This window comes from Bufo bufo, chromosome 2 (assembly GCF_905171765.1).
Source record: "Bufo bufo chromosome 2, aBufBuf1.1, whole genome shotgun sequence".
Lineage (NCBI taxonomy): Eukaryota > Metazoa > Chordata > Amphibia > Anura > Bufonidae > Bufo > Bufo bufo.
The window spans coordinates 105,431,071-105,454,556 of NC_053390.1; the positions used below are offsets into that span (position 1 = coordinate 105,431,071).

General features: G+C 42.9%; 1 protein-coding gene across 1 annotated transcript in view; it reads left to right on the top strand.

Moving 5' to 3' along the window:
- The window catches only part of ARSB (arylsulfatase B), a 217,876-nt gene that overhangs the window by 3,877 nt on the left and 190,513 nt on the right, over positions 1 to 23,486 (top strand). Inside the window, exon 3 of the mRNA XM_040421390.1 lies at positions 16,883 to 17,073. Coding sequence (XP_040277324.1) covers positions 16,883 to 17,073 — 191 coding nt within the window. The remainder of the gene's footprint in view (positions 1 to 16,882; positions 17,074 to 23,486) is intronic.

Sequence of the window (23,486 nt, forward strand, 5' to 3'; positions counted from 1 at the left end):
CAGAATGCATAGTAAAACAGCACTGGAGGGGTTAAAAAAATGTAAAAAAAAATTAACTCACCTTAGTCCACTTGATCGCGTAGCCCGGCATCTCCTTCTGTCTCCTTTGCTGAACAGGACCTGTGGTGAGCATTAATTACAGCTAGTTTACTTTGCATTCTGTATTCAGAATGCTATTATTTTCCCTTAGAACCATGTTATAAGGGGAAATAATACAATCTACAGAACACCGATCCCAAGCCCGAACTTCTGTGAAGAAGTTCGGGTTTGGGTACCAAACATGCGCGATTTCTCACGCGAGTGCAAAACGCATTACAATGTTTTGCACTCGCGCGGAAAAATCGCAGGTGTTCCCGCAACGCATCCGCACATTTTCCCGCAACGCCCGTGTGAACCCAGCCTAAGGGTTACATAGCATCATAAATCAATATAATGCTATGTGACCCTGCAGTGCTAGGAGTTCAGGACGAGAGCGGTCTTATGCTCACACTCAGTCTGAAGTGTACAACTCGCTCGTGTGAAAGCGGCCTTAATGTGGTGTCTGTCTGTCACTTGTCTGTACAAGAACATCGCAGGTATACACCCCTGAATTGAATATGCTGACAAGGAAAAAGGGATGTTAAAAGGGACCAAAACAAAAATCTTTATTAAGTCACTAGGTAGTGGGGGTAAAGAATTAAATAAAACTACGCTTTGTTACTACCCTACAGCATCATTGTCCACGCAGGCTGGGCAGGTATTGTTATCATAGCCACAGGGTAAGAAACGCCATAGACCCTGGGCCAACCTATGCCCCAGTCAATCTAGACAATCACTGCTGCAAGGTCTATCTCATTAACAACTGGTCTGTAGCGAATACATGAAGTGTGTCCCGCTACAATGTCTGAGCAGCAGGAGCAAGGTGCAGACCGTCACACACGCTGCTATAGGAACAGCTGACAGGCTGCGAGAATGCTTAGACCTAATGAGATACTAGTACAGAGGCCCTAAGTACTGATACAACTCTACATATCTAAGTACTGGTACAGCTCTGCTTGGTACAGGAGCCCGTACTGTAACCAAGACTGCAACTCTGTTTCAATGTACATAAAGATAGAAGGTGCGCGGTCCCTCTCTAGCAGGAACCACGCTCCGTGAAGCGGCCGCTCATGTGCTAGCTCCACCTACCCCCGCTGGTGAACGAAGAGCGGTCCGCCCCCACAGTGAGTCCGAGCCATGTCACATGGGCCGACAAAGACGTCACGTGGCCCGCATGGATCGACGCACTGTCAGAGAAGGGGGAGGAACCGCTTAGAGACAGCGCTCTTTAGGTAAAACAGGGACAAGAAGGTGGATAATATACATTTATTGGTCACATGGCATAGGTGCAGTCCAGCCCATTGAAGTGAATGGGGCTGAGCTGCAATACCGAGCACAGCCGCTATACAATGGACGGCGCTGTGCTTGGTGAGCTGTGAGAAGGCTACAGCGCTACTGCAAGCGCAGGTGCCTTCTCAAACAGCTGATCAGTGGGGATCCCAGGTGTTAGACCCCTACCGATCAGATACCGATGACCTAGTCAGAAGGTTATCAGTAGAAAAGCCTTGGAAAACCCCATTTAATATCTAATGCATGTCTATAGTTAGAATGTTTTATTGGATGGGCAAAAAAGGACACTTATGACTCGTTGTGTCAAAGGCCCAATCACTGGCTGAGGCGGGTCGTAGCTGCAGACGCTGATTGGCTGAGCAGAATTCACAGTCATTTCCTGCTTTGTAGAGGGAAGTGGGGTGCAGCGGGTACCCAGCACTGTCAGAACTGCATTGGCGGGGTTTAAAGGAGTTGTCACTTCAGTAAAAAGCTTTTATTATGTAGAGGAAGTTAATACAAGGCACTTACTAACGTATTGTGGTTGTCCATATTGCTTCCTTTGCTGGCTGGATCCATGTTTTCATCACATTATACACTGCTCATTTCCATGGTTATGTACAGTCGTGGCCAAAAGTTTTGAGAATTACATAAATATTGGAAAAGTTGCTGCTTAAGTTTTTATAATAGCAATTTGCATATACTCCAGAATGTTATGAAGAATGATCAGATGAATTGCATAGTCCTTCTTTGCCATGAAAATTAACTTAATCCCCAAAAAAACTTTCCACTGCATTTCATTGCTGTCATTAAAGGACCTGCTGAGATCATTTCAGTAATAGTCTTGTTAACTCAGGTGAGAATGTTGACGAGCACAAGGCTGGAGATCATTATGTCAGGCTGATTGGGTTAAAATGGCAGATGACATGTTAAATGAAAAGAAGGAAAAAAGGAGGAAGTTTATTCAGACACTAAAGGATCTAGAGAGAAAAAATCCCCTTGTGTCTGACAGTAGGCGCTGACAGTGGTGGTGACTGAAGTCTAAGTAGCGCAAGGGTGGCAGCCAAAAAAAGTGTCCAAGCAGGGCACTCAATGTAGATTTTGAAAAAACAAAAATAGGGGTAGGGAGGAGGTATAGGAAAGGCGCCAAACCGAGCAAAAATGCACAAAATTTTTTTTTATCATGGTGCTAGAGTGCTAGCATTATATATATATATATATATATCAAAGACTTCTACATAAAAAACCTTTCATGTAGAAAACAACAAAATAATAGAATAGAATAAAAAATAATAAAATAATAATAATTAACAATTGATAAAGATAAAAAATTATTAATAAAAAAAAAAAAATTATCATTGGAATAAAATAGTTGAAATAAATGCGGTCCCTGCTGTGGTGAACACAGAGGGTTAAAGGTGGAGGTTAAAAACCAAGGTTAAAAGAAAGGAATGAAATGGATGAATAAACATCCAGTGAGGTACTTACTTCACTGGGGGGTCGTCAGCAGGATAAGCATAAAACACCTGTGACGATTCCCCCCTGGCCAGGATCGTGTGTAGAGTCTTAGTGAATGATGGCAGCAAGGCAGTGTGCTTCTGATCAAATCACCTTTATTAGCAGATAAGTGGCTCAACGCGTTTCGGGGATCAATGTTTCCCCTTCATCAGGAGCAAGTGGCTTTATCTTTATCAATTGTTAATAATTATTATTATTTTATTATTATTTTTTATTCTATTTTTCATTTTTTTATTTTTTATTCTATTTTGTTTTCTACATGAAAGGGTTTTTTATGTAGAAGTCTTTGACCTATATATATATATATATATTATGCTAGCACTCTAGCACCATGATAAAAAAAAATTAGTGCATTTTTGCTCGGTTTGGCGCCTTTCCTATACCTCCTCCCTACCCCTATTTTTGTTTTTTCAAAATTGACATGTTAAAAGGAGGGTGATGCTTGAAATCATTGTTCTTCCATTGTTAACCATGGTGACCTGCAAAGAAACGCGTGCAGCCATCATTGCGTTGCATAAAAATGGCTTCACAGGCAAGGATATTGTGGCTACTAAGATTGCACCTCAATCAACAATTTATAGGATCATCAAGAACTTCAAGGAAAGAGGTTCAATTCTTGTTAAGAAGGCTTCAGGACGCCCAAGAAAGTCCAGCAAGCGCCAGGATCGTCTCCTAAAGAGGTTTCAGCTGCGGGATCGGAGTGCCACCAGTGCAGAGCTTGCTCAGGAATGGCAGCAGGCAGGTGTGAGCGCATCTGCACGCACAGTGAGGCGAAGACTTTTGGAAGATGGCCTGGTGTCAAGAAGGGCAGCAAAGAAGCCACTTCTCTCCAAAAAAAACATCAGGGACAGATTGATCTTCTGCAGAAAGTATGGTGAATGGACTGCTGAGGACTGGGGCAAAGTCATATTCTCCGATGAAGCCTCTTTCCGATTGTTTGGGGCATCTAGAAAAAGGCTTGTCCGGAGAAGAAAAGGTGAGGGCTACCATCAGTCCTGTGTCATGCCAACAGTAAAGCATCCTGAGACCATTCATGTGTGGGGTTGCTTCTCATCCAAGGGAGTGGGCTCATTTAAAATTTTGCCCAAAAACACAGCCATGAATAAAGAATGGTACCAAAACACCCTCCAACAGCAACTTCTTCCAACAATCCAACAACAGTTTGGTGAAGAACAATGCATTTTCCAGCATGATGGAGCACCGGGCCATAAGGCAAAAGTGATAACTAAGTGGCTCGGGGACCAAAACGTTGACATTTTGGGTCCATGGCCTGGAAACTCCCCAGATCTTAATCCCATTGAGAACTTGTGGTCAATCCTCAAGAGGCGGGTGGACAAACAAAAACCCACTAATTCTGACAAACTCCAAGAAGTGATTATGAATGAATGGGTTGCTATCAGTCAGGAATTGGCCCAGAAGTTGATTGAGAGCATGCCCAGTCGAATTGCAGAGGTCCTGAAAAAGAAGGGCCAACATTGCAAATACTGACTCTTTGCATAAATGTCATTGTCGATAAAAGCCTTTGAAACGTATGAAGTGCGTGTAATTATATTTCACTGCATCACAGAAACAACTGAAACAAAGATCTAAAAGCAGTTTAGCAGCAAACTTTGACACAAATATTAGTTTTCACATTCTCAAAACTTTTGGCCACGACTGTACACCCTGTAATCTATCAGCGGTGGCCGTGCTTGCACACTATAGAAAAAAGCACTAGTCTATGTGCGCTCCCACTGTCCTGGCCATCAGAGAGGACGGCACTTTTTTCTACAGCGTGCAAGCACGGCCACCGCTGATGGATTGCAGGGTGATCGTAACCATATAAACAAGCAGCGTAAAATGTGATGGAAAAATTAATCCAGTCAGCAAAGGAGGCAATATGGATAATCACAATATATTAGTAAGTGGCTTGTATTAACTTGCTCTACATGATAAATGAAGCTGAAGCTGAAGTGAGAAAAACCCTTTAAGGAGCAAAGAGGGACAGAGGGACTTGGGTCAAAAAGAGGGACTATCTTTTCAAAAGAGGGAAACTTGGGAGACATGAAATAATTCACAGTACCACAATCTTGTTTAACTTGATGTGAAAGAAACTCTGTAGACACCAAAAATTACGTAATTATTTAAAATTTATTGAGTACCAAAACAGACGTCCTAATGTGGAAACACCACTTTTGTTAAACTATGGAGACGGATATATATATATATATATATATATATATATATATATATATATATATATATATATATATATATAATAATAATCTTTATTTATATAGCGCCAACATATTCCGCAGCGCTTTACACTCAGGAGGTTCAAGTACAAACAGTCAAAAATAACATAGCAACAGACAAGTCAATAATAAGAACAAGAGAAATGAGTCCTGCTCACAAGAGCTTACAATCTATGAGGAGATAGGGGTGACACAAAAGGTAAAAGTGCTTGTTTTGTACAATGGGCCAGCCATCTAATACCTGTAGTGCTTCTGTGTGCATGGGTGTGGTGGAGGTTCAGGAAATTATGATAAATGGTCTATATATGGAGAGGGGTTAGATCAGTGGATGTGATAGTCCACTCTAAAAAGATGTGTTTTTTAGGGAGCTCCTAAAACTGTGTATATTGTGATTCTACCTAATTTCTTCAGGTAGGGCATTCAAGAGAACTGGTGCAGCTCGGGAGAAGTATTGAAGCCGGGAGTGAGAGGTTCAGATTATGGTGGATGTCAGTCAAAAATCCTTTTAGAGAGCAAAGAGCACAGGTAGGGTGGTAGACAGAGATGAGAGAAGAGATGTAGGAGGGTGCAGCACTGTGGAGAGCTTTGTGAGTGAGAACAAGCAGTTGAATCCTGTACTCTATGGGCAACCAGTGCAATGACTGGCACAGGGCGGGGGCATCAGAGTAGCGGTTGGACAGATAGATGACCATGGCTGCTGCATTAAGGACAGATTGGAGAGGGGAGAGTCTGGTGAGGGGGAGGCCAATTAATAGTGAGTTACAGTAATCGAGGTGGGAATGGATCAGGGCAACAATGAATTTTTTTTTTTTTTTTTTCCGTAGTGAGAAAGGAGCGGATTCTAGAGATGTTTTTGAGATGCAGATATAAGGAGATTGAATATAGGGGGTGAATGAAAGATCTGTGTCAAATGTAACACAGAGACAGCAGGCGTGCTGCATAGGAGGGATGATGGTGCCACACACGAAGAGGGAGATATCAGGTTTGGGTAGGTTAGTAGATGGAGAGGACACAAAGTTAAGTTTTTGAAAGATTCAGTTTCAGATAGAGAGGACATGTTAGAGACAGTGGACAGATGGTCACTAGTGTTCTGTAATACAGCAGTGGTGATGTCAGGGGATGATGTGTATAGTTGTGTGTCATCAGCATAGATATGGTACTGGAAATCAAATCTGCTGATGGTCTGTCCAATTGGGGCTTTGTCGAGAAAGAAGAGGAGAGGGCCTAGGACTGAACCCTGAGGAACCACAGCAAGAGGGAGAGGAGAAGTGGAGCCAGCAAATGATACCCTGAAAGAGCAGTCAGAGAGATATGAAAAAAAAAATAACAGGAGAGGGCAGTGTCCTTTAGGCTAATCTATTGGAGTGAGTAGGAGATGATGGTCTACAGTGTCAAAAGCTTAAGAGAGGTCAAGGAGAATGAGCAGAGAGTAGTTACCGTTGCATTTTGCTGTCAGGAAGTCATTTGTCACTTTGGTGAGGACAGTTTCTGTAGAATGTAGGGTGCGGAAACCAGATTGTAATGGATCAAGGAGAGAGTTAGTGGAGAGATAGCGGATGAGGCCAGACCAGTAGACCAGGCGCTCCAGGAGTTTAGAGATTGGAGACTGGTCTGTAGTTAGTTATGCAGGATGGGTTATATATATACACAATAATAGAGAAAGGTACACAAAACAAAAATACAAAGAATAAACGACTCACAGGTAAAATACCTTACAGGGATCCCCCAGGGTATCCCACAGTGGAAGGAAGGACTACCCCTTAGAGGTGGGCCACCTGAGAATCTACCGGAAATTATTACAATGCGTTTAGTAACATAGTTTATAAGGCTGAAAAAAGACATCTGTCCATCCAGTTCAGCCTCTTATCCTGCAAGTTGATCCAGAGGAAGGCGAAAAACCCCTGTGAGGTAGAAACCAATTTTCCCCACTTTAGGGGAAAATATTACTTCCCGACTCCAATCAGGCAATCAGAATAACTCCCTGGATCAACTTCCCATCTCTAGTAGCCTATTATTACACTCCAGAAATACATCCAGGCCCCTCTTGAACTCTTTTAGTCAACTCACCATCACCACCTCCTCAGGCAGAGAGTTCCATAGTCGCACTGCTCTTACCGTAAAAGAATCCTCTTCTATGTTTGTGTACAAACCTTCTTTCCTCCAGACGCAGAGGATGTCCCCTCGTCACAGTCCTGGGGATAAATACATGATGGGAGAGATCTCTGTACTGACCCCTGATATACAGGTAAAACTCGAAAAATTAGAATATCATGCAAAGTTCATGTATTTCAGTAATACAACTTAAAGGGATTCTAGAAACATAGAAACATAGAATGTGTCTGCAGATAAGAACCATTTGGCCCATCTAGTCTGCCCAATATACTGAATACTATGAATAGCCCTTGGCCCTATCTTATATGAAGGATGGCCTTATGCCTATCCCATGCATGCTTAAACTCCTTCACTGTATTTGCAGCTACCACTTCTGCAGGAAGGCTATTCCATGCATCCACTACTCTCTCAGTAAAGTAATACTTCCTGATATTACTTTTAAACCTTTGCCCCTCTAATTTAAAACTATGTCCTCTTGTAGCATGAGATTTTACCCCTATAACCTAAACATATGCTCATGCCTGGAGTAATAAGAATAATCCTAAGCTGGCCTTATTAAACTTCACTGTGGCTCTATTTACCCAAAAAACAGGTTTATATAACCTGTCAATCACTCACTTAAGGTGCCCAAGGGGAGGTCCGTTAATACAGGGTGCCCGGCAGCACCCCTCGCCGTCCGGTGCCCAGCGCCGCCTTCGCTGTCTTCTGCGCCGCCTTCTACAGCTCAGCGCCGCCTCCGCAATCCTACCCGTCCCTCTGCCAGATCCCGCGCCTGCGCACTTTGCCGTCCCTCTGCCAGAGTCCGCGGCGCATTTTCTAAAGTGAATAACCCTAATTTTTATAATCTTTCAGGGCACTGTAGTTGCCCCATTCCAGTTATTACTTTAGTTGCCCTCCTCTGAACCCTCTCCAGCATTGCTATGTCTGCCTTGTTCACAGGAGCCCAGAACTGTACACAGTGCTCCATGTGTGGTCTGACTAGTGATTTGTAAAGTGGTAGGAATATGTTCTCATCACGGGCATCTATGCCCCTTTTGATGCAACCCATTATCTTATTGGCCTTGGCAGCAGCTGCCTGACACTGGTTTCTACAGCTTAGTTTGCTGTTCACCAAAATTCCTAGGTCCTTTTCCATGTCAGTGTTACCCAGTGTTTTATCATTTAGTATGTACGGGTGACTTGCATTATTCCTTCCCATGTGCATAACCTTACATTTGTCAGTGTTAAACCTCATCTGCCACTTCTCTGCCCAAGCCTCTAATCTATCCAGACCCCTCTGTAGTAGTATACTGTCCTCTTCAGTGTTAATTACTTTACACAGTTTAGTGTCATCTGCGAAAATTTATATTTTACTGTGCAAGCCTTCTACGAGATCATTAATAAATATATTGAAGAGAATAGGGCCCAATACTGACCCCTGAGGTACCCCACTAGTGACAGTGACCCAATCTGAGTATGTACCGTTAATAACCACCCTCTGTTTTCTATCACTCAGCCAGTTACTTACCCACAGACATTTTCTCCCTGTCCAAGCATTCTCATTTTATATACTAACCTTTTCTGTGGTACAGTGTCAAATGCTTTGGAGAAGTCCAGATACACGACAGCCATTGATTTGCCGCTGTCAAGTCTAGAACTTACCTCCTCATAGAAACTGATTAAATTAGTTTGACGTGACCGATCCCTCATGAAGCCATGCTGATATGACGTTATTTGCTTATTTTCATTGAGGCACTCCAAGATAGCATCTCTTAGAAAACCTTCAAACAGTTTACCCACGAAAGATGTTAAACTTACCGGCCTATAGTTTCCAGGCTCTGTTTTTGGACCCTTTTTGAATACTGGCACCACATTTGCTATGCTTGTATATAAGGACTCAGGAGTAAGGTACCTCATACAATGATGCCTTAGGCCTCATGCACACGGGCGTTGTTTTGGTCCACATCCAAGCCGCAGTTTTGGCGGCTCGGATGCGGACCCATTCACTTCAATGGGGCCGCAAAAGATGCGGACAGCAAAGGTGCGGCTCTAAACACAGAACAGGAGCAGATCTTTCTCATACACCTTATGTCTGTGGAGGCTTCAGTCCTGGTTTTGGCTCACAATCATTGATGGAAATCGCTGACCAAAACATGGACATGTGAATAAAGCACATTCACACGTTCGTGTCAGTGCCTAAATCCGTGAAAAGGTGGTCAGCGATGCCTCCGTGAAGATGTCCGTGATGGATCCATGTGTCTGTTTTTTGCTTTCTGTGTGTTATCCGTGTTTTACGGACACTGCACGGCTGGAAAATAATTTTCAAAGCATCTCTTCCTCGTGATCCGTGAAACATGGACAAAATAGAGCATGCATCTGTGCTAAAATCACAGACCATGGTAAAAAAACTGATGTGTGAATACACACGTTAAAATGAATGGGGACGTGTGCTGTCCATGGAGAACACGTACAGGATATGTCCGTGGAACACTGACGTGTGAATTAGGGTTAAGGCATAACTCTACATTGAAGGCTATTAACCCCTTACTGACCACCCATACGCCTTTTTACGGTGGTTACTAAGGGGTTAACAACTTTTTTTTTTTTTTTTTTTTACTGTCAATATAGCGTTATGCCTTAAAGGAGCTTTGCCATCACATACAATGGGGGCATATTGCTAGGATATGTCCCCATTGTCTGACAGGTCCGGAACAGAGCGTAGAAATAAATGGAGGGCGTATGCGCAGCCGCCCTCCTTTCATTTTAATGGGGCCGCCAAAAATAGCCGAGCGCTCGGCGATTTCCATCTGCCCCATAGAAATTAATGGGAGCAGGGGCCACACGTGTGCGGTGCGTTCCCATTCACTTGTATGGGAGCAGCGCTTGGTGATGGACGGACCCCGGGAAACCCGGGGTCCTCCAGCCACAGCTCTGCCCACTCCGTTCTCCTTGTAGGTGTAGGTCCCAGAGGTGGGACCCGCACCTATCAGACAATGGGGGCATATCTTAGTGATATGCCCCCATTGTATGCGATGGGAATACCCCTTTAAGCCTAATGCACGTCACTGTTCCCCCTTGCAGTGGGGAGCGCGGGCTCCTGCTCTAGGAGTGCCGATCAGGGCTGTTTAACCTTTTACATGCCGCAGGCATCCGTCTCCCATTGGCACCCCGCAAATGCGATTGTGGGATGCCGATGTGTGTAAAGGCTGGCTGAGGTCTGATATATGCCCCAAACCAGCCTTGAGTATTTTCCAGCAGGCTGTGCCTCCTTGGCGCAGCCTGCTGGTCAATGTCAGTATAGAACTGACATTTAAATGCAATGTACTGTAGGGATAATCATAGTGCATTGTATTTTAAAATCAATCAAAATGTTGTCTGTAATAGTCCCCTTGTGGGAATATTAAGTAGTATAAAAAAATTCCAGTAAAAAAAATACTTTTTTTTTTTTTTCATTGAAAATACGCTTTAAAATGTAAAAAAAAAATCCCCCCCCATATCTTTGGTATCGCTGCGTCCGTGATAACCCACACTACATAAATATCATGTAAATTGTCCCCTACAATGAACGTCGTAAAAAAAAAAAAAAAAAAAAAAAAAAAAGAATTGACAGAATTGCTAATTTATTCTTGGTTGCCACCGAAAAAACTTAACAAGCGATCAAAAAGCATAAGTTTACTCCAAAATTATACCAATGAAAACTACAAGTCGTCTTGCAAAAATCAAGCCCTCACATAACAGAAAAATAAAAAAGTTATGGGTCTTGGGAAGCGGCGATGGAAAAAGATTGACTTCCTTTTATTGCACAAAACGTAAAAAAAAAATAATAATAATAATATATATGTGTGTGTGTGTGTATTTAGTATCACTGTAATCGTACTGACCCAGAGAATAGAGATATTATGTTATTTATACCCAAAAATGAACACTGTAAAATTTACAACGTAAAAACTTAGTGGCAGTATTGCTGTTTTTTCCCACCTCTCTCCCAGAAACAGTTAAATCAGAAAGTTATTTGTACCCCAAAATGACGCCATTAAAACTACAACTACAAACTACAGCTACAGTCGGGTCCAAAAATATTGGGACATCGACACAATTCTAACATTTTTGGCTCTATACACCACCACAATGGATTTGAAATGAAACGAACAAGATGTGCTTTACCTGCAGACTGTCAGCTTTAATTTGAGGGTTATTTACATCCAAATCAGGTGAACGGTGTAGGAATTACAACAGTTTGCATATGTGCCTCCCACTTGTTAAGGGACCAAAAGTAATGGGACAGAATAATAATCATAAATCAAACTTTCACTTTTTAATACTTGGGTGCAAATCCTTTGCAGTCAATTACAGCCTGAAGTCTGGAACGCATAGACATCATCAGACGCTGGGTTTCATCCTTGGTTATGCTCTGCCAGGCCTCTACTGCAACTGTCTTCAGTTCCTGCTTGTTCTTGGGGCATTTTCCCTTCAGTTTTGTCTTCAGCAAGTGAAATGCATGCTCAATCGGATTCAGGTCCGGTGATTGACTTGGCCATTGCATAACATTCCACTTCTTTCCCTTAAAAACTCTTTGGTTGCTTTTGCAGTATGCTTTGGGTCATTGTCCATCTGCACTGTGAAGCGCCGTCCAATGAGTTCTGAAGCATTTGGCTGAATATGAGCAGATAATATTGCCCTAAACACTTCAGAATTCATCCTGCTGCTTTTGTCAGCACTCACATTATCAATAAATACAAGAGAACCAGTTCCATTGGCAGCCATACATGCTCACGCGATGACCCTACCACCACCATGCTTCACTAATGAGGTGGTATGCTTAGGATCATGAGCAGTTCCTTTCCTTCTCAATACTCTTCTCCTCCCATCACTCTGGTAGAAGTTGATCTTGGTCTCATCTGTCCATAGGATGTTGTTTCAGAACTGTGAAGGCTTTTTTAGATGTCGTTTGGCAAACTCTAATCTGGCCTTCCTGTTTTTGAGGCTCCCCAATGGTTTACATCTTGTGGTGAACCCTCTGTATTCACTCTGGTGAAGTCTTCTCTTAATTGTTGACTTTGACACACATACACCTACCTCCTGGAGAGTGTTCTTGATCTGGCCAACTGTTGTGAAGGATGTTTTCTTCACCAGGGAAAGAATTCTTCGGTCATCCACCACAGTTGTTTTCCGTGGTCTTCCAGGTCTTTTGGTGTTGCTGAGCTCACCGGTGCGTTCCTTCTTTTTAAGAATGTTCCAAACAGTTGTTTTGGCCACGCCTAATGTTTTTGCTATCTCTCTGATGGGTTTGTTGTGTTATTACAGCCTAATGATGGCTTGCTTCACTGATGGTGACAGCTCTTTGGATCTCATCTTGAGAGTTGACAGCAACAGATTCCAAATGCAAATAGCAGACTGGAAATGAACTCTGGACCTTTTATCTGCTCATTGTAATTGGGATAATGAGGGAATAACACACACCTGGCCATGGAACAGCTGAGAAGCCAATTGTCCTATTATTTTTGGTCCCTTAACACGTGGGAGGCACATATGCAAACTGTTGTAATTCCTGCACCGTTCACCTGATTTGGATGTAAATACCCTCAAATTAAAGCTGACAGTCTGCAGTTAAAGCACATCTTGTTTGTTTCATTTCAAATCCATTGTGGTGGTGTATAGAGCCAAAAATGTTAGAATTGGGTCGATGTCCCAATATTTATGGACCTGGCTGTATATAGACAGAAAAATAAAGTTATAGATCTTGGAAGGCGACGTTGAAAAAAGGAAGAAAGACGCTTGGTCAGTAAAGCCCAAAACAGGCTGGTCACTAAGGGGTTAAATAATAACAGACACTGTTAGTTTTTCATGGCCATTTTTACATCCATTTTCTGTCCGTCTGTCCATTTATATAGCCGTTTTTCATGTCCGTTAAAAATGGATCAATTTCATTGGCTTTTTTTAATAAAATCCCAATCCCTGGAGTATATATAATGTTCCCCATAGTGGCCCCCAGCAGTAATAATGTCCCCCTGTCACGCTCGTGTGTGTGTGGGAGGAAAACATCACTCCGAGCTTGGGAGGGAAAGGGGATACCGGAATAAGGCCTGGAAACTAGGGAAGGAAAATGGACACCTCCTAGAGAAAACCCAACCTCCAGTCCTGACAGACTACTAGTATGAACAGGCCTCAAAGGTGGGCAAGTTCATACACCGGATAAACAGGGAAAGGCAACACACACAAATATATAAACAAAATACAAAAGGGAAAGGAAACACTTATCTTCCATGAAGCTTTGGTAGCACCAGGAACTCAGCCGAGAATCAAACACAGGCTAACCACAAGTCCAACAGAAGCTATAAACCGCAAAGCATAGTGGGAGAAACAACACTAAATAGAGAAGGTAAAATGACCACAATAGCCACATCTGGGGAAAGAAGGTGTGGCAAGGACCAGAAACAACACAGACGTCATTTGATCCAAAAGGAAAACATGTCAGATCAAACCAGGTGTTGCCAGTCTCACCGATCTCCTGCCACCTGTCAGGGGAATGTCCGTATGTCTCGGGACGTCCGTGACACCTCCATAGTGGTCCTCAGCTGTAATGTTGTTTTGTTAGCAGAATAGAAAAAATCGCTCACCTCATCCATTTGCATGCGTGGAGGCAGTTGCTCTTCTCTTGATTTTGAAGGACCTGCACCCGCACTCCCAGCATGATCGCGTGGGGACGGCATTGTGCTTGAGGGCAGATTCAAGTGAGGAGTGACCGGCTTACGCGTGGAAGTGGATGAGTCTTCTTTTTTTTTTCTTTTTTCTTTTTTTTTTTTTTAACACTTAAAAGGCCATTTTACACTAGTGTACCCATTGTTAACGGCTTTAGATGGGTGTACTCCTGTCTAACAGCTGTTAAAAATTGTCCTATTTATTTCAATGGGGTCTGTCAGTGACAAAATGTCCTATTTTTTGACGGCTGCTATTCACAGGCCACTAAAAAAAGCTGCCATGTGAATCGCCCCTTTGACTTCAATTTGTTCTAAAATCTAGTGAATATAGCCTAAAGGTGCCAGACAACAGTTGTATAGATGGTATTGATAGTAAAGTTCCACAATGATGGGTACACGTGTGCTGGAAGGACGCCATGTCTCACTGAAAGACAGGAAGCCTTGGCATGAAATCAGTAATACATGTGAATTTATGAATGAGAGCCTCTATTCACATTGTATTTCCTGTAGTACTTCAGAATATGCTCTGCATTGGGAGTTCACACGAGAGGTATGCAGTTGTATATATCATGGCTATTCGTCCAGGGTATATGCCCACAACTTGCTCTGAACAGGGGACATGTAATATTCTTCATTTTCCAGCAGTGTGTAGTTCTCTTTTCTCTTACTGTGGGGTCTCCGGAAATATTCTGAAACCTCCATATGTGTCCAGGCTAATACAGAAAATAGTAGATGGGGAAGAGGGGGATGAAGCTGCAGTTTCTTCCTCTGTCTCTCTCCCTCCACCTGATCATTTTGCTGCAGGGGAAATAGAGAGTGACATGGTGGCCTTTCAGATTTGCAAGAATGTGAGCAGCTACTTGTTAATGACTTGAGTTTGGCTTGTAAGAGAAGGAGATGTCTATGACCACTATCTAATTTTAATATTCGTATCTGCTCCAGACTATAAAGGGTAAGGTATTTTGGTGCTGTAGGCAGAACAGGCAAATTTCTTCCTCCCTTCAGAATCAATTTAAAGGGACCTTACTTTCTTATACACACACTATCAGGATACAGGTAAAGAAGACCAGAGAGCGGCGAGTAAAGCCAACAGCAATGCTCATTAGTACAGAACGCCCAGGGAGTGGTGAGTATAGTGGTGCTGGCTTTACTCCGCGCTCCCTGGGCCTTCTGTACTAATGAGCTCTTCCACAATGGAGGTGTGTATAGTCATGATGATAATTTGAAAAACTGCAGCATGTCTTCAAATCCGTACCGATAAAAAGACCTCACTCACATTTATTAGACTGTACAATGAAATTTTTCATTGTGGAATCCGCATAAAATAATCCACAAAAAAATGTCCAGCCACGTCCGAATGTGGTCTTATTGCAACTCAGAATATCAACCGTACACAACTAGGGTAAGCTATCAATATCAGATTAGTGGTGGTCCGACACCCTGCATCCCCGCCAATCAACTGTTTAGTTGTAGCTCTGATGCTGAAACTACACAGCGCTGTCCATAGTGTAGTGGACAGAGCTTGTAACTGCAGTTCATTCAGTGGTAGCAGTGCCGCAGATACCGGCTCCATCCACTACATAATGGACAGAGCTCTGTACTTTCGGCACCAGAACTAGAAGGTAACATCTGATCTGCAGAGGTGCGGGCTGTCCTGAGGATAGGTCATCAATATCAAAGTCCTAGACAACCCCTTTAAGGCTTTTGCACAAAGATCCCTCAGGAATGGATTTCTGCTGACCATCGAGTTGCATTCGTGGAACCTAGCGGTTCAGAACGTGAACGCGTTCATGAACAGTTGTAATGTAGAAGTGCGAAATTGCGAACTTATATTTTGCAACCACATGTAACCATGTAACCCTGTTCAAACTGTATGGGACTGCTTGAGATAACTGAACAGCAGTCCCATAGAGTTAGATCTAAGGGGTGGTGTGCTTCCTTGACTGCTGCTCCATACGGATAGGGGACCTCTCACTGATCGAGCAGTTAGCCCTTATCCACTAGATATGAAATACCTCATTACTGGAATACTCCTTTAATTATACAGTGATTTAAAGGGGTTGTTTAACCCCTCCCCTAGTATTTATGTCCAGGAAGGTGTTTAAAAAAGGAAAAAGACACACTTGCCTATTGAATGCCACTCCATTCCAGCAATAAGACTAAGGTTTCCAACAGACCTGAAGTGTAACCTCCCATCTGTGGTCACAAGCACTGCATGCGCCCATGTTCATAGTGCCAGATTTTTTTTTAAATAAGACCGAACAACACCTCTAATGGCAAACTTGTTTTTAGTGCCAAGCTTGATTGTACCCATTAGGGGGCATGACTGATACAAGTCTTACATCCAACAGAACTTAAGAAAACTACTTTCCTTAAAAGCCCCGATGGTTGTAGTGGGCTCTTTTACCTAGGAAATGCAAAGTAACCCAGCATCTGCAAACAATCTCTTGAAAGCTTTAGGATGTAGAGTTACAGATGAAACCAGGCTGACGCGTTTTGAATGCAGTTGCATTTCTCCTCATGAGGAGCAACTGTAACGCTTCGAAACGCTTCAGCAATGATGTATCATCTGGACATTTTAATGAATATCGATAAGGGTCCATTCACACGTCCGTAAGTGTTTTGCGGATCCGCAAAACACGGACACCTGCAATGTGCGGTCCGCAATTTGCAGACTGCACATCACAGACACTATAATAGAAAATGCCTTTTCTGGTCCGCAATTGCGGACAAGAATGGGACATGTTCTAGTTTTTTCAGGAACGGAATTGCGGATCCCGGAAAAGCGGATGCGGATCCTGGAAATGCCGATTCACATCCGTTCCAGCCCCATTGAAAGTGAATGGGGCCGCAAATTGCGGAACTAATGCGGACCCAAATTACGGACGTGTGAATGGACCCTAAGGAATTAATCAATTTCCACTATGCTAGAATGAAGTCCATGCATGCCGCCATTATTTTACCTGCTTCTGACTTTCTGTATTTGTACTTCAGGATATCTTCTGGGCAGCGAGGATTATTATACCCATGACAGATGCTATGAAATCAAGGGTGTGAATAAAACGGTGTGCGCTCTTGATTTCCGAGATGGTGAAGTAGCAGCCAAAGGTTATGAGAAGAAGTACTCCACGCATTTATTTACCGAAAGAGCTGTGGATCTCATAGCTAATCACAATCCTCAAACGGTGAGTACATGGGTGCAATTGGTGGCTGCTGCTAAGTTAAAGGGGTTCTCCGGTTAAAAATAACACCAGCCCTAAGCCTTACTGTATGATAGAAGTCGGATTTAACAGGTCTTCATCAGGATTTGAACCCCAGGCCTTCTGTGTGGCAGACAGAAGAGTTACCATTACATTACACACCTGCTCTGTTGGAAAGCTGAATTTTCTTCACAGGTAGAATACTAAATAGTGTATTACTGAAATGAGAGGGGAAGAAAATGGTGCCATTTACTAAGCACCATAATGAGTTCACTATTAGGGTTGTTGCGATACCAAAATTTTGATTCGTTTTCGATACCACGCAAAAAAAAAAAAACGCCAAAAAAGCCGCGTGCATTTCGCATAAAAAAAAAATGGCGAATCGCGCAGTTTTTATTTATTTAATTATTTTTCTGTTCCGGTGTTCACCGCATAGGAGATTTTTTTTTTTTTATATATATATATATTTTAATAGTTTGGACTTTTCGGAAGTCGTGTTATGTTTATTTATTTATTGTGTATATATTTAATATGTGAAATTGGGAAAGGGGGTGATTTATACTTTTTTATTATTATTTTTTACTTTTCATCCTTGGATCTTTTCATCCTTGTCCTATTCACCCTACTAGAGCTCTATCAGGGTGAATAGGACTCCCCACTCTCTCTGCATCCCTGTGCATAGTGCACACAGCAGCAGGGCGCTGACCATGGCAGCCCGGGCTTCAGTAGCGTCCTGGTAACCGATAGAAGCCCCAGGATTACACTGCTGGGGCTCCGATCAGAAGCTGCCACCAATAAGGAGGAGGGGAGGGGACCCTGTGGCCACTGCCACCAATGATTTTAATGGGGGGTTGATGGGGGCGCACTGCGCCACCAATGATTTTTAATAGGGGGGGGTGCACTGCACCACCAATGTTTTTAATACTGGGGAGGGAGGGGGGGCGGCCGCACTGCACCACCAATAATGAAAAAAGAGAACCTGTCATCAACTTTATGATGGCCATACTAACAGCAACATAAAGTAGAGACAGGGGAGTTGATTTCAGCGGTCTGTCATTTAAAAGTTAAAAATAAGTGGTTGCCGAGAACCAACATCACAATCATTGCAGACCGGGCCTGGAAAAGAGTCACAGCCACCTAAGAGTCCTGGTTATTCATGAAGTCCTGCTCCCCCGCCCACATACTGATGACTGACAGGCTTCTACCTAGTTTTCTCCTTAGAAGAGAACTGCCAATCATCAGCAGATGGGTGAGAGAGCAGGAGATTATAATAACCAGGACTCTTCTCAGGTAGATGTGACTCTTTTCAAAGCCTGAGTTGCAATGATTATGATGCTGGTTCTCAGCAACCACTTACTTTTAGCTCCTGAGTGACACACCGCTGACATCAGCATTTCTGTCACTATTTTATGAGGTTGATGACAAATTCCCTTTAACCTTTAATACAGGAGATGGGTGCCAGCAGCAGAATCACATAGCAGGGAGCTGCGATCAGCGGCAGTTAACTCTTAGGTGCCGCACCTGAGGGGTTAACTGCCGCTGATCGCGGCTATGTGATTCTGCTGCCAGCACCTGTATTTGTATTAAACGTTAACTTTCATTGGTGGTGCAGTGCGCCCGCCCCTCCTCCACCCCTCTTTCTTCTTATTGGCAGCAGCGGCACGGGGGGAAGGGAGAGAGTGACGCCTTCTCCCCTGTGCTGCTGAGGAGAACACCGTGCGCGCTGACAGCAGTCAGTCAGTATTGATAAATGTCAAATCCCGGTATCTTATCGATACCGGGACAAAAGTATTGATTGGGTATCGATATTTCGATACCCACAACAACCCTATTCACTATATTGTACAGCTTATTATGATTGAGGGATGACCAATACTGGTTTGCGATATTTCAGACTAAGGATGTTACAAAAGCTTTTACGTTTTTTGATTAGTTATTTATTTTTGTAACAACTTTGTAGAAAATTTTAACTTTTACCATAAAAGAAAAAGGTTGGATAGTAAAAATTCTATATTTCTGACCTGACTTTTTCTATTAAGATTATTTTACAGGTGTCAGTGAGATTTGAACCCCAGAGCTTCTGTACACTGAACAGCTGCCTTACTCACTCCTCTATAGAAAAGCTCTGCTGTAAAGAGAGGGTTATTTTATGCCTTTATAGTATTACTGTTTTTTATTAAATATTTTTAGTATTTAGCATCCCTGGAATCCATAATAACCTGTACAATATAGTGAACATATTATTTATGGTGATTAGTAAACGGCATAAATAAAAAGGTGGGTGGGGGGCACAGTTTGTCTGTATGGAGCTCTGAAGTTTCTGATGACAGCCCTGGATCCAAGCCTGCTTGAAGCCCTGCTGGATAAACCCCACTCTAAGGCACAGCATCATTGCTGACATCGCGTCTACAGGGCAGGATCCAGGAAAGGGGTCACTAGGTTACAGGCCTTGGCATGCCTCAGATGTAAATGTGATGTCTTCGGGATAGGGAACCAACACAGTGGAAAATGTCATGTGACCACGAAGGTGCAGGAAAACAGGGCTTTACAGATAAGCAATCACTATTAGTAAGTGATAACGTGTTTTGTTTCCTGTCAATTGATGCTGAAAATTGCAAACCGGAATACCCCTTTAAAGGAGAAGTTCGTATTTTAAAATAATCTGTTACCCCCCCTGGTCTACTGTAATAGATGGATTGTTCAAGACACAGATTCAGAATATATTACTTTCATCTTTCTGCTCACTTGCGTTTCCCTCTGCAGGCTAATAATTATATTGGATTTGGTACCAAAGTTGGAGTTTTTACATATAAATCTTGTCTGATATATTACCACTCATATGTTGCAGTACAATGCTCATTGTACTAGGTATCACGGGGCAAGATGTGAATCTCGCCCTTTTAACATCATAGGCGAGCAATGCTCCCATTGTAGTGAATGGGGACAGCACTTTAGTAACTAGCTCCATCCACTAAATAATGGATGAAGCTGTGTAGTCCCATTAGAACTAGGTTTGCAGACAACTGAATCTGCAAATAAGTTATGACTCTTCAGCAAAATCCATGCTCCAAAAAGCCAAATGGCGCACCTTCCCTTCTGAGCCCTGTCGTGTACCCAGACAGCTGTTTATGACCACATATAGAATATTGCTTTACTTGGGAGAAATTGTGTAACAAATTCGGGGTGATTTTTATATATTTTTTTTTCTCCTGTTAATCCTTGTGAAATTAAAACCATATATTATTAAAAACATTATATTTTTTCTTTTTCATGGCCCAATTCTAATAAATTCTTTGAAACTGGTGGAGTAAAAATGCTCAGTATTCCTCTAGATCAGGGGTGCACAACGTTTCCTGGTAGGGGGCCACATTTCCAGAATTAACCAATGACGAGGGCCGAAATTTAAATTTAAAGGTGTATTAACAACTGAAATATTGTACTTATGGCATATTGAACACACATTATATACCATTAAAGGGATTCTGTCATCAGAAATGAGCCCTAGAAGCTAAACATATGGCGATGTCCCTTGTAAAACACTGAATCCTAAAGTGAGTTTATCAAATGCCCCTGTGGCTCTATATTCATAAAAAAGAGGTTTATTTCACCTGTCAATCACTTCAAAATGTGTCCAAGGGGACGTCTCATGGTGAAAGGTGCCCAGCTGCAGCCATCTCGTTTAGGTGCCCAGCGCCGCCTTCTGAGCTGAAATCGCCGCCCTCCCTTTCATTCGATCCGCCTACCTCAGGTGACTAACCTTCCTTGTGCCCAGCCACGCCCGCCTGTGAAGGAGCCCAGCACCGCCAATGTCTCCTCCTTTCATCAACGATAGATAGCCGTAATCTCGCGATGCGCAGTGCCGGTATAGTGTTCCTTCCCTGTGCTGGCATCAGCCTCAGGGAAAGAACTGCGCATGCGCGAGCTCGCGCATCGCAAGATTACGCTATCTATCGTTGATGAAAGGAGGAGACATAGGCGGTGCTGGGCTCCTTCACAGGCGGGCGTGGCTGGGCACAAGGAAGGTTAGTCACCTAAGGTAGGCGGATCGAATGAAAGGGAGGGCGGCGATTTCAGCTCAGAAGGCGGCGCTGGGCACCTAAACAAGATGGCTGCAGCCGGGCACCTTTCACCATGAGACGTCCCCTTGGACACAATTTGAAGTGATTGACAGGTGATATAAACCTCTTTTTTATGAATATAGAGCCACAGGGGCATTTGATAAACTCACTTTAGGATTCAGTGATTTACAAGGGACATCGCTATATGTTTAGCTTATAGGAGTAATTTCTGATGACAGAATCCCTTTAATGTCTAGTTACACTTCCAGGACTCCCATCTAATGGCAGAAATACATGTAAGCAGCCACAAGACATAGGCATACATGTCTGTTACCAGATGGTTGGGGGCCGCACAGAATGGTATCAAGGGCCGCATGTGGCCCCCGGGCCGCAGGTTGTGCACCCCTCCTCTAGATGATATCTTTGAGGGGTGTAGTTTCCAAAATTACCCGTATTTATCGGCGTATAACACGCACTGGCGTATAACACGCACCTTCATTTTAAGGGAAATTTCAGGAAAAAAAATTAAATTTCAAATTGTACTGCTATGGGGTGGGGGGATCTGTGGATGTAACTGTTATGGGGGGGATCTGTGGATGACACTGCTATATGTCATCCACAGATCCCCCTCATAACAGTGTCCCCCAATACACCGGGCCCCGCCGCTCACCGAAGTATTTATAAACGTGAATCCTTATCCTGTTATTAAGCTGCCCTCTCCCATGTTCCCATGTTCTCCTGTATCCCCATAGCACTTACTTAAGCTTCCATAGCAGGCAGAGCAGACGGCACCAGTAACGTCACTCACTGACGTCGCGCTTCTGCTCCGCCTGCTTCATTCATAAAGGGGGCGGAGCAGGCGCTCAACGTCAGTGAGTGACGTTACTGCTGCCGTCCGCTCTGCCTGCTATTGAAGCTTAAGTAAGTGCTATGGGGATACAGGAGAACATGGGAACATGGGAGAGGGCAGCTTAATAACAGGATAAGGATTCACGTTTATAAATACTTTGGGTGAGCGGCGGGGCCCGGTGTAAGAGTACAGTGACTGCACCGGGCCCCGCCCCTAGTTACGGACTCCAGCCCCTCCTCTCTCCCGGCTCATACAGCACAGTCTGTGATGCTGCATCTTTGCCGGGCCGCAATGAATATCGGCGTATAACACGCATACATCATTTTCCCCTATTTTCAGGGGGAAAAAGTGCGTGTTATACGCCGATAAATACGGTACATCTTTTGGGGGGTGTTTCTTAAGTTTTGGCACCTGAAAGCCTCTTTAAACCTGAAATGGTGCCTGAAAAACATTCTGAGGCCAGTATTTGAGTCAAGTACCACACTACGACCACATATAGGATATTTCTAAAAACCGCTGAATTATGGTATCAAATATTGAGTTTTATTAGACACTATATTTTAAAAGAATGGGTTAAAATTGAAAATCTGAAAAAAAAATTTTTTTACATTTCATCTCCATTTCCAAACAATAGGTTTGAAAAATATCAAATGTTCTTGAAAATTTGAAAAATTGCTTTTAAACCTATAAGCCTTTTAACATCCCTAAAAAAAATAAACAGAACACTGATGCCTACGGTAAATGGTATCTGGTAACTGTTTTGTGAGCTATGAATGTCTGTCTTAAAAGTAGAAACTTTTTTTTAAACATTTTTTGTTGATATTTTTATTGACCAACATTTACCACAAATGTAAAGAACAAGGGGGGACATTTGTCAAAATTGGTGCAAAGGAAAACTGGCTTAGTTGCCCAAAGCAACCAATCAGATTTTCAGATTTCACCTTTCATTTTTCTGAGCTCATTTGGAAAATGAAAAGATCGATTGGAAATCAATCAGATTTGAATTTTTTAATTTATTTTTTATGATTGCTTTTTACTCATTTTTGGCCAAATTTTTTTTTTCTATTAGTCTTTATTAAAAATATTGAGCTGTTTTGTCACAATGGTTAACTGTTTCTCTAGCTGCATCATACCTCCCAACTTTCTAAATGAACAAAGAGGGACACATTGTGTGGCACGCAAAATGCACCGCGGCAAATCTTTTCCACACTAGGCCACTCCTCTAACTCCGCCCAAAACATAACTATGCACCTAATCTCAAACAGTCCTCTTAATGCCCCCACATAGTAATTATTCCCCCTTCATGCCACTGAACAGTATTTATGCCCACATTGTACCCCCTCACGGAATTATGCCCAGCTGTTCCCACAGTAATGCGCCCCGTTATGTGCCCCCGGCAATGCGTCCAGCTATGTGCCCCCGGCAATGCATCTAGCTATGTGCCTCTCACAGAAAGTTAAAAAAAAATTAACACCACATACTTACCTTGA